Source organism: Apus apus, chromosome 13 (genome assembly GCF_020740795.1).
Source record: "Apus apus isolate bApuApu2 chromosome 13, bApuApu2.pri.cur, whole genome shotgun sequence".
NCBI lineage: Eukaryota > Metazoa > Chordata > Aves > Apodiformes > Apodidae > Apus > Apus apus.
The window spans coordinates 1,845,507-1,857,976 of NC_067294.1; the positions used below are offsets into that span (position 1 = coordinate 1,845,507).

Here is a 12,470-nt window from a genome sequence, read left to right on the forward strand (position 1 = left end):
TTCTAGTTGTGTCTCTACAGTGAGACACAGAGTGTTAACTGTAACCAGCGTTTCCATTTCATTTAAACAGTTTATTAATAAAGAGTTTTGCAGAAATCCACAGATCCTTTTGATTTTATAACATCAATCACACCTTATTTTTTTCCTTACATGTTTATTCTGGATTCACCTGCTGGGTATGATGTCTTACATACTGTTTTGGAGGTGGTTGTGTTGGTTTTATTTGCAGTGGTGGCTTCCTTTGCACGCAGATACCCGTGACCCACCTCCTGTGTGGGTTGTGGATCGAGTGCGATCTCTGTTGCTGCTGTGGGAGAATCACACCAGGTACATGGGAGGAGAAAGGGGGCAGGAGCTGGATTTCCTAGGGTTGGAGTCGAAAGGAGTCTTAGTGCAGGGCTGCAGTAGAAAGCCCCTAGAGCTCTGAGCACAGCAACGAGGAGGGTTTGATGCCCCTCTTTTTGCCTTCCTGGTGCTTCTGTCTGTTTAACTTCCTTCCGAAGCAGCAAAACAAAACAGCTGCGCCTTATCGCCGCCCCTCGCCGCCCAGCCCCCCGGGGGGACACGCCTCGGCTCTGCCCGGGCCTTGAGAGACCGCGGGGCTGCGGGCGGGACCCCGCAGACCCCCGTGAGGAGCAGACGGGTGCCCGCTCGCCCTGCTGCCCGCGGGGCAGGGGGAACCCCCGCCGGGGCCGGTCCGGGGGTGCCCGCTCGGCTCCCCCCGGCCCGCCTCCCCGGCCCGCCCCGCGGCCCGCCCCGCTGGCAGCGCCGGGTGACTAATGTCTGTCATATGACTGTGACACCGAATGGAGTCGGGCGGGCGGAACTAGCCGCGGCGAGGGGACGGGGCTGCGCGGAGCCCAGCGCCTCGGCGGCGGACGGGGCGGGGGGGGGCCCCAGCGGCGGCGCCCCAAGATGCCGCCCACCCTCTTCCAGAAGCTCTTCAACAAGAAGCACGGGCTGATCTCCCCAGCCAGGGACGCCAGGGACGACTGTGTCTTCAGGTAATCGGGACGGGGGGCCGCTCTCCCTCTCCTGACCCAAACTTCTGCGCCGAGTTCCCTGCCGCCCTGCCTGGGCGGGCTAGAAGCCCCTTCCCCCTCGGCCGCAGCCCCCTTCCTGCTCGGCGGCTCCCCCGCTCTCCTCCGCCGCCCTCGTACCGCTGGCCCCGGGGTCAGCCCCTACCCGGCTGCGGGATCCCCGGGGCCGCTGAGGTGCTCCGGCCCGAGCCCCTCCAGGCGGGCGTGCTGGGCGGGAGCCCCCCCGGGGCCGCCACGTCGGGGCCGCCGCGCTGCCCCCCCCCCCCCCCCCAGGGCTGCCGGGGCCGCCCCTCCTTCCTCAGGCCCGGGTCGTGGCTGCCTCCCCTCCGGGCGGCCCCTCACGGCGCGGCCCCCCGGCCAGCCCGCGGCGGAGCGGGGCTCAGCCCCGGGCGGGCCCGTCGCCGCCTTCTTGTCAGTTTCACTCCCCGGCGATCAGCGGCGGCCCCTTCTCCCCGCCGGGGCCCCCCGGAGCCCTCCGGGGATGCTGCGGGGAAAGGGGGGGATAAGGCGCCATACTTTGTGAGGGGGGGGGGGGGCAGGCGATCCCCGGGGAGCAGCCCCTCAGGAACGTGGAGAAAACGCGAAGTTTTGGGCGCTGCCAAGAGAGGTGTAGGGTTTCTCGTGAAATTTGTCATGCCCTCACCGCAACACAACTGGCTCCGCCGTGGGGTGTCAAGCACGACGTGGGGAGGCAGCTCCCGGAGCCCCCCCGGTGGGGCTGCGGTGGCGGCTCTGGCTCGGGTCCTGCCTGGGGACACGGGGTGCCTTCCCTCGGAGCTTCAGTGCCGGGGCCCAGGAACCACCCGGGGCCTCCTCGGGGGTTAGTCAGCCCGGGAACAGGTAGTTTTTGTGGCTGTGCAATAAGCGCGGTGGCTCCGGGAAGCGATGCAGCCCCGGCCCTGGCTGGTGTCACGAAGAGGTAACCTGCAAAACTGCTGCATCGTGCGGAGTTTGCAACGCGGGTGGGTGCAAATACAACGTGCTTCCTTAGTAAGAGCTACTCGCTTCTTCAAGCACCTCTAACAGCGTGGGGAAGCTCTCCTTCCACCTACCGCCTTTCAATGTATTGCCTACAAATTATCAGCTCGGGGGTTGCCCTGTAAAGGGAGATCTCCGACTGATGGGCTTAATTATGTGGTGGGGTATTCCTTTTAACTGCAGTGATACCGTTCAGCAATTTAGGTGGTTGATAGTATATCTGCAGTAATGCCAGCATTGATGGGTCTTTCTGTGTCCTTATAGAGTCAGGACATGCTCCTGGACACTGCCTGAAGAGCAGGGCTCTGACTGCTAGCACACACCTTTGAAAAACACCGATCACAGCTGCTCATACACCTCTCTTCTATTTACTGCTAAGCTGGTTCCTTTTTAAAATTATCTTTTGTTAGTGGCAAAATGTTTACATGATGTCCCTGTCATCTTATTTTCTGAATCAGCTTAATACTAGGATCAGACCCCTTGGTGGGGAAGGGGCACTAGGACTGCTCTGTGTAATTGCCTTGCCTTTCTCCCCCCCGTTAAGATATTTGTTAATGATGGATTCGTAGAGACTGGTGGTTAATTCAACAGCTGCAGAAACGTGGGGGTGATGCCCCTGTTGAAAGGAGTAAGAAGGAGTACTCGGCAAGTTCTCCCCTCTTCACCTGCCTCGTCCTGTGCCAAACCGGACATGGAATTTAGAAAAGATAGGTCACTGCTCTTACCCTCCTCTGGTTTTGTAGTGCTGTTTCACTTTGTGATGGTGAACTGTCAGCTGGTAACTAGTGAATTTGCAGGGGTTTTTTTTTGGTGGACCCACAGGTATAAAATCCCAGGAGGAGGCTGATGGCTTTGGGGGTGTGGGAGACCCGGCCCCTACTTTGGGGAGCCAAGGATTATGTTTTGAAGACTGATACAGGTGCCCTCTCGAAATGTTGCCTGGTGGCTGCTTTCATTTTCCACGTGGGGTTAAGTCTTTAGTTAATCCTCACCATGTCTTATCGGTTACTGGTGAAACTTTTGGAAGTTACACAAAATAAAGACCATTACGTGTTACAGCTGGGTCTTTAGAAACTGGAAACAAGCACCCTGGATTTTTAGACTGTTCCTGCTTCCAGTAAACTTGAAGGCAGCAGCCTCATCAGTTTCAATGGGGCTAGGTTATGGTTCTGAATTGCTACATTGTTATCTCTTTATATGCTAAATAACAGAGCACTTTCCAAATACTCTGAGTGCCCTTATTTCCGGCTGTCTTCACTTTGAAAGCTTGGTCCTCCTACTGAGGAGACTCTGAAGAACAAGCACAAGAAATACATAAATTCTCTTAATATATTTTCTGGATAGTATGTACTTAAAAAGCTCAACTACTCTGGCAGTGACATCACCATAGCAGAACGTTTAAGGATGATTTTTATGCTCATTCTTTCTTTGACTACATTTTGTATTTCTGCTGGGCTTATTGTGAAAATTTACCAGGACATAAATTCTACTTAATCTGAGTTTACACGGTTTCAAAAATAAAATCAATACTATATGGGGGAAGATGTTTGTGATTTGTTTGGTTTTGGTTTTGTTTTTTTTAATTATTTGCTTCAGGGTTGATTGGTTGGTTGCTTTTCCCAGAATTTTTCTATGCTGTGAGTGTGTGAAATTTTAAAGAGCCTGGGTCTAGCCAAACTGTGTAAAATCGTTCAGAACCAGGCACTGGGGAGGTTAACAGTTCTAGTGATGTGACCAGTAAATTAGCAACTGTAAAGCATTTACTGATGTACCAGATTGCCCCCCCCCCCCCCTTTTTTTATTTTCTTTTTTTTAAATATATCCAAGCAGCTTATTTCACAGAAGAAGCCTTAGGAAATCACAATAGGTCCATGCATCTCTCTAGTGCAAGCAGGGGCAGTTGGCAGGCTTAGCCCTTAGGCTGAAATCTCTTGGTGCAGCTTGAGGTGATGAACAAGAATATTCAAACTGTTAGTGTTACAATCTGTTGACAAGAAACACAGATACACCTGCAAGTATTCTAGAGAAGAGACAAACCCTTCAGTTCCAAGGTGCAGAGTACCTGCTGTCTGCTGCAAATAATACTCACGTGAGTGGATTTTCCCTGAGGGTAACTTTTACTATAAATAGGAGCTCTTGGCCATACTGTAGCATCTGGCACTGCCTCCTGGTGACAGGAGAGCTCAGCCCAGGCTTGGGCTCCTACAGTTATTAGGAAGATGAGATTTCAGCTACGTTGTTTTCTAGAATTTTAGAATCAAAGTATTCCTGTTGTAAAAATACATAAAGCTGTTGTGTGCTGTGCATGTCCAAAATGTATATGTTTTTAACAGCAATTAAATGAACCTTCCAGCATTTTCTGATCAATTTCCCCACTAAAATAGAAACAATGTTACAAAAACTTCCTTGAACCAAGAAGCAGCAACCAAGCATTCAGCTAACTATTGTGTGGGTACACACACAGTATTCCTGACTGCCACAGAGCCTGATTCTGAGCTTCTGTTGCTTTTCTGGCATTCTGGGGGTCTGCTTCTGTGCTTTGGAGAAGAGGGAGCTGCTAAACCGTTGATAACTCAGCCACCTCTTTGTTCTTCAAAATGGGGTCAGCAGAATGAGCCCAAAGCTCAGCAAACCACTGAGAGTCTCAAGCTTTCTATCTGTGCTGCTGAGAGGTGTGGGCAGTGTTGCCAACGGTAAATACAGCTGGAAGGGCTGCAGGAGAGGGTGTCATGGGGAAGTGTAACTGGGCTTGGAGTGCCCTTAACCTGCTGCAGAGGGAGAGGGACAGTCCTGCAATACTGAGTTACAGCACTGATGTGTTTTGGGGTTGTGTGTAGGAGGGAAACTCGGTGTTTCTTTCCATTTTACGTATAAAGTTCAAATACTTGTTCCCTTGTGTCTCTCGACATCCTTCCCACTGAGCTGGGGGATAGAGGGATTATTAATTAGGAGTTCTTTTTACACTGCAGCTCAATACAAGTTTCAGTGTCTAGTTTGGTTTTTTTTTAATCTAGGGAGCTCTAAAGAGCCATCTCACCCTGAGGGGCATTCCACTGATGTTTGCAAACTGTTTTGCTCTTGTTAAAGCACCTGTTGTAGAGGTACAGCTGTGTGGTAATTGTTCAAGCTTGAAAGAACCCCTTCCAGGTTTCGAGTCTTACCAACAGTGTGGGGTATCTTTGGGCACATTCTTCCTTTTGGAGTTTGCTTTGGCTATCTGGGTGTTTCTGAGGATAAGCTCAGTTTTCCAAGTGGGAAGGTACAGGAATAAATAACTTGACATGTTCTTTATTTATGGAGAAGGCCATTTTTAGTCAGCCTGGAAATGTGCTTTCTTGGGGTCTTTCTGTAATACGTGCTGCTCCTTTATTGAGGGAATGGTTTGCCAGGTTCCTGAGATGCCTAAGGCTGGCTGCAAAGTAGTATTTCCTGAGATCTGTCTAGGCAAGTATCCCCCATCAGCCCAGACTATTTTCTGTTCTCCATGGCAGTGACTTTAAATGGTATCCTGAGATTTGTTTCCTTTCACATAGTTTTTGGCAGCGGGATTCGTCAAGGGAATTGCAATAAACCTAGAGTTGGAAATGGGTAACATGATACAAAGATGCTTCATGAGCCAGTTCCTCGGCAGAGCTATTGTTTTTGCACAGGGAAAAATGCTATATGCTTTTTTACAAAGGCATAATTGCTTCTTGAACCAGGATCTAATTTCCTGAAATAAACTGCAAAGAGGCTTGGAGACATCTAAGGCTGTGTAGGATGTTTCTAAGTGGAGGCTGGAGTAGGGTGAAGGAGGAACATGAAAGTTGTATTTACATTGATTTTTCCAGTCGCAGCTTTACCCACAAAACTTCTTGCTAAGTTTTCACATGATTTCTGAAGGTGGCACTGGTGACGTAAATGGCATGGTGTTGTTACAGGGACTGCTTGGTGTTTGCTCCTCCTGTGCCCAGAGCAGACGTCACCACCACCCCTGGCCATGTTGCCTTCCATTGCTGAGGAATGGCTTCACGAGGTGCTGGAGGAGTCCAGAGCCAGCAGTGTCTGGGCACTGTGGTATCACCAGCTCTGAGAGGGAGCTTAAACGGCTGAGCTGACAGAAACACTGCCAAAATTCTCATTAAATCAACCTTCCACAGCAAGCAAGGTACCCCACCCAGTCAGAGGCTTTTCTATCCACAGCAGGTAGCTTTGTGTACAGCCTGGCTGAGCCCAGGGCAGCAAACCTCTTGCCAAGCCCTGCCAGTCCTGGTGAGCAGTACAGCTAGTGAATGGTCCTCACAGCACCACACGGGGCTTCCTGAAGCTGCTCCTCTGCAGCATGGTCAATGTGTCAAGCCAGTCTGACCCAAACCTGCTATTAATGAAACAGTGTGGTTTGATAGTGGTTCACTTCTAGCATTCTGCAAGTCTTTCATCAACAGTTGTAGCACTCCTGGAATTTCACCACCTCAAAGTCTATCTTCAAAAAGAGCTTTTGCTGGACTTCATTTTGGAGTGGCTCCAACTTTTCATCTTTTCCAGTTATCTGATTAATTTAAAAAGCTTTTGTCCCATCATTTTTTATGACTATTAAACTCCTTAAACATAAAAAATGTTCTGATCTTTTTTTAAGCTCAATTCTGCCCTTTAATGTCCCTTAAGTTTGGGGGTTTTTTAATTTAAAAAAATCCATCTCTTCTGTAGTATCTCTGGAAGAGTTTTGGGCTTTTTGTCTGTGTTCATTAGCTTGAGTGTACTAATCTTTAATAAATATTTCACTTTGATTTGTGTGCCGTTTTCTCTATCACTATGATGACTTTGGCCTGCATTTTGAAATATATTCCTGTTTTCTAAAGTACTTCTTTTTGCCAAAGTCTCATTTGCATTTCCTGTCATCTGAGCTTTTATGTACCTTCCAGTGCTTTGAGTCAACTTTCATCTTGGAAGCAGAGACATTCCAATTAATATGTTCCAGTATGCACCTCTGGAGCACAGGGACAGTTTGGACAATTTCTGCTGCAAGGGACACTCTCCAAGCCCTCCTTGAGAGCACTCTGTAGGTCTCCAAGTTCTCCAGGTAGGCACATGTTGCTGCTAAAAGATCCAGCACGTCCTTGGAAGTTAAAAGCTCTGAATCAGGCAACTCTGTAACCTGGGTCTGCACAGTGCCCGAAGGAGCTGCAAATGAGAGGGCTGGCAGGCCAGACAGTGATTGTTATTTACTTGTATTACTGTCAGGTCCAAAGGAATTAACTTGGATCAGTAACCCCATCATGCCTACCTGACTTTGTGCCTTGGAAAATGTTCCTCTGCCCTGGTGGGAATGCACCCTGCCCAGCCCTGGCTTCCTTCAGCTTCTTCCCATTTCCTGTGGAACAGGGAGCATGAACAGTGCAGTGTAAAAGCCCTCAACTTGTTTTTTCTCTGCTTGTTTAGAAGGAGGTAAGGATATAAAAACAAGCTAACATGCAGGTTAAGGGTCACCCTTAGAGTAGCATCTCCCCTGGTGGTTGGGATCTTGCAGTGGCTGGAGAGCTCAGCATCACGAGGTGGGTGTCTCAGTGTGCCCTGTTCTTCCTCTCCCCAGGGTGGCATGGCATGTCTGGGATGGCCTGTGGTCTCTTGCCTAGCTGAGCTGCCCTTAGGACAGTCACTTTCTTGGTTCCTCTTCCAGCTTTTCAACTCCTTCCTCTAAATAGAAATCTTCTTGAGAAGAGGCTGGAGTGAGTGAATCACCCGGTGGCTGTTACCACTGGGATCACTGCTGGTAAGGCCTTCAGGCCATGGTACTAGTTTGGATCTTGCCAGCTAATCAGGTGAATCCTTTGATTCCACTTTGAGTTTCTCTTGGATTTCCAATGGTGTGTCCCAGACAAGCGAGTGGGGCAGTTTTCCCTCTGGAAGGCATGGTTGGCTGTTGTCCTCTTCCCCATGGGTTTGACCCAGCAGGGCTGAGACAGACCCTGCTCCCACGCTTGTTCTGAGGAGACAGTGTGAGCTGGCCCATCATCACTGTGGGAGAGAGAGTACCTTGACTTCTTGCCACAGTTTCTGTGTGTCTGAAGATGCATGTGTACAAGAGTAAAAATGTTTCTTTATACTTGGGTTATGCTGTGCAGTGTTGTTAAGAAGGTGTTCCTGCAAACTTAAGGGTACTGTTTTCCCCCTCCTTCTCTACGTGAGGTGATAGGGGTATGAAGATGTGCCAAGAGCACGGGGTGTATGTACCTCTTTGTCCACTGTGAAGTCCTCTCCCTTTCTGAAACAATTCTGCCATGTGTTTTCTGGTGACTGAAGGTGAATTTACGTGTCTCATGTTATAAACCTTGCTCTCTGGGGTTGACCAGCCCCTCTGGTTGACTGGTGGATTGTCTTTGTGTTTTCAGAGGGGTTTATCCTTTGCTGTGGGTACGCTTCTGAGTTAGTGTTTGCTCAGGGTGACAGCTTGGATGAATTCAGGCTTCTGTTCTGGAATAAACTGGTCCAGTGTGACTTGGAGCCTGAAACTTCTGTTGTAATTTTGGCTGAATGCTGGAGGTGACCACTTCGGCGGCGTGTTTTACGAGTGGAAAGTAACGCAGATGGTGGTTTCATGCTCAGAGGCTGTGCTCCCTCCTATTGCTACATCTGGAGCAGAATGTCTGCAGGATCACATGTTTGTGAGTAACGACAGGAAAAATGCAGAGCTCAGTTGCACCAGTGAATCCACAGCCTGGTTGTGCTGGGCTTCCAGAATTGGCTCAGAGCAGAATGTGTCTCTGAGGACTTGAAAAATTTTGCATTTCTGGTATAGAGAGAGAACCTTAATCTACAAAATACCTGCTGGAGGGGGGGGGGGGGGGCGGGGGGAGAAAAAAGGAAAAAAAAAGTTATGCCCATTAAAAACAGGAAGTAATTTTAGTCATCTGTAAATGACTTGCAAATCCACCAGCTGCTCCACCTTACCCTGAGTAGCAGAATTCATATATGGGAAATGTTCCTTTGAAAAACATTTGCACAAAATACACGTGATTCTGTTGTGCCTAAGGAATGTGACCGTAACAATCACATTCAAAAGGGGCAGTCCTCCCTGCAGAATTCATCACTTATTTCTAGAAATACTTGCCTGAATGTGTTCTGCTCCCTAGAAGTGTAGCAGTTATGATGTAGCCTTTTTGTCAAAAAGCATTTATTTATTTTTATAACAGCACATGATGCTGTTGCTTGGTGCTCAACCAAAGCTATTAATTGAGGCAACTGCACATTTGCATAAGAAATACGATCTTTTTCTTTTCTGAAACCAATAGCTTCTGTGGATACTGTTATTCAGGATGCAACGCACTACAGAGAAACTTGTTCAAACATGTGAACTGCTGCACAAAATACTCCACAGACTACATATAGAATATTCAGAGTACATGCCTATCGCATGCATCCACCAGTACCTTGTGCTTGTTCAGTTTTCTGTCTTTCTGAAAAGGTAATTACATAGCACTTATCAAGTGATTAAACTATTGGACTTAAGCAGTTGACTACACAAGGTCTTTATTTTCAGCAGTCTTCCTGATGCTTTTGGGGCAATAATCTGTTATCTTCCAGCTTTTTAATGTATTACCTATCTTTGAAACTCTGGCCTTGGAAGAAAGCCCCATTTTGTACAGGTGAAGGACTCTTTGCAGTGACCCCAGCGTCACTCAGGAACAACCAGCTTGGCTGCAAACACCCCCTGTCCCCTTCAGCCCATCAACCCAGCAACACTCTTGGCTGCTGCAGTGTGACTGTGGACCTGGGGGGCAGCCTTTGCTGAAACCTGGGATCTTGAAGTGTGGAAATGATCCATCACACACCACTGATCCTGCTCAGTTTCTCCAGGATGTTTCCACAACATTGTCAGCAGTGATTTTGGCCTAAAATGGGTAAAATACATCACAGAAACAACTGTATTTCCTATAATGTAGGAACTGCTCATGCCCTGCATGTTGATGGCATTTGATACTCTTGCAGATCTGCCTTTGCCTCGTTAGCAGTGTCTTCAAATGTCTTTCCCTTGCTCCAGCCAAAATGTCAACAAAACATAAAACTTCTAATAGCACCACAAAGCCTCTACCCTTTCAGTTTGTGTAATATATAACTGGAAAGAAACAGGAGCCAAATTACAGTTCTCTGCCATCTGTTTTAGTTGATAAATTAAGAAACTTTGAGTTCAGTTCAGCCCTGACTTAAGGTCCTGGCATTGTGCCTGTTTAAGCCAGAGAAGTATCTTCGTCCCAGTTCCTGTCTCATTTTCCACTTCAAGAGAAAGTACATTGTTTGTTTGAGCATTGCCCATAGGAGCAGTTGCTTTGCCCTGTGCTTCCTTTGTTTTTATTTTAGCCTTGGTGCCTATGGAAATGGTGGCTCACGCAGGGCTCGGGCTCGCTCTCCCTTCTTGGGAACTTCTGAACGTTTTTATTCACTCCAGTTGTGCGTGGTGGAGAATGCCAGAGCACAGGGCTGAGTGAGCTGAGTTTCTGCAGCTTTAGGGAAAATCCTGTGTGTGCTGGTGGGTGCCTGCTGCCCAGCAGGACCTGTGAAGCTCTGAGTTGGCTACACCTCCTTGTGTTGCTCTTTATAGGGAACATGTCAGCAGAGACATGGGAGCAGCCAGAGGATGGGCATGTTGGAAAAAGACACTAGAGGTGTGGCTTCACAGTTTGCTCAGGGAACAGTCGTAGTGTGCCCACAAAAAAGGCCAGTCTGGGACTTCTGTGAGCCCCAAAATATCAAAATGTCTGTTTGCAAAATTACTCTGCTTTCTAGCTGGTTCTAAAACACACACTGTCTACTATGTATACCCACATTTCTCTTGCCTCATGTGTTCCTTGCACAGCTTTGTCCCAAGGGAAGAAAAAACAGGCTTCCAAAGACTGTGGACTCAGCAGTTGGTTTGCCACATTTGGGGGTAATTATGAAAGGGGATGGTAAGTGAGAGGGACACACGTGTGAGCAGTTAGCTGAGGAATGAACTGTCAAACTGGAATGAGATTCTTGTTGGGTTTGGTTGGTTTTTTTTTTGCTTACCCCCCTGAAGACCTACCTAGAAAATGTTCTTGCCATTTGGAGAGTTGGCTCGGTAGCTTGTTTACTCTTTTTCGTGGAACTTGATACCAGAAATTGGTAGAAAAACGATGTTAGTTCAGGTGTTGATGAAAAACAGGTGCAGATGATAAGCTGTGTGGTTGTGTGTGCAGGGACCAGAGGCTGCAAAACATGGGGTGAGCACGGGGAGAGCACACTCCCCTTCTCAGAAGCTTGTTCTAGTTGACTGACATTATCTGACCATTTGAGAAGCTGTTAAGGAAGAAGTCTGCCAGAATTTACTTGTTCCTACAGGAAAAATAACAGTATTGCCCCCTAAAGATGGAGTTATAGAAAAGCCTCAAATGTGAGGACAGTGAACTGGCTTACATGCTGTGTATCTATTTAAAAGCAGGCAAAACTCTGACATACAACTTAAATAGTCAGACAGAAAAAGGTGGTTGGGTTTTTTTTTTTTCAGTACTTAAACATATTTCAGCTGCTGTGAGTTACTGGAAATTACTTTCTGAGTAGTAAAGGAAACTGTTCTAAGGAGAGCATGGAGAGCTATGAAGCTGTGAAAATGAGCATGTTGGTTTCTAAACATAGTCTATGATTCTATGTATTTTCTGGTCATACAAGAAATGCTGATAATAAACTCATGACCTTTTTTTTTCCTAAACAGATATAATTAAAAAGTATAGAATTAAAAAGAAAAAGGCAACTTAAAATAAATTCTTAGGAGACTGTAACAGAATTGTGTTTATACAAACAGAAATGTTTATCAAATTTTCAGATAAGCAAAAATATCCCTTTGGTGTAAGACTGATTTAATTTACTTGCTTTAAATTTTTATTATTTTTTCATAGTATCTTATGTGCAGTTATCTTGAAGTGAATTTTTGTGGTCAGTCTGAAAGTGTATCAATTATAAAATGTGGTGTCATCAGATTTTCAACTGAAGAATGCTCACAGAAGTGCTCGAGAGCTTGTGTCTGTGTGTGTTGTGTGACTTCTTTTCACACTGGGGTCCGAAAGTCAGACATCAGTTACAAGGTTTGTTGGTTGGTTTTTGATCTCTGTGGGGTTTTGTTTGGGTTTTGTTGTTTGTTGCCCTCCCTTCCCCCCAATATATTTATATTTCAAAGTCCAGCCAGATGCCTGCATTTGCTGTGGCAGCTGTGCTCCTGTGCAAATAGGCAATCACCAGAACCCCAGGGAGCAAAACCCTCCCGTGTTCAGCAGGGCTTGACTCTTGTCTTTGTCATTAGGTCTTTAGTGCTCCCCCAGCAGTGAGACAGATCAATTCAGTACATTTGTGCGTGACCTACACATGCCTCAAATGTTTTAATAAAACGCTGGACAAGGCTTGGTTGCTTGTTGGATCAGAACCATACTGTGTGTTAGGATTTGGGGGGAGGTCATAGGTGCTCTA

At 47.4% G+C, this 12,470-nt stretch overlaps 1 protein-coding gene across 2 annotated transcripts in view; it reads left to right on the forward strand.

The window, feature by feature from the left end:
- The first annotated feature begins 791 nt into the window (after positions 1–791).
- Positions 792–12,470, forward strand: part of FNIP1 (folliculin interacting protein 1) — a 67,058-nt gene continuing 55,379 nt past the window's right edge. For both annotated transcript variants that reach the window (XM_051631209.1, XM_051631211.1), the window contains exon 1: positions 792–1,004. In XM_051631209.1, coding sequence (XP_051487169.1) covers positions 916–1,004 — 89 coding nt within the window. In that variant the 5' untranslated portion in view covers positions 792–915. The remainder of the gene's footprint in view (positions 1,005–12,470) is intronic.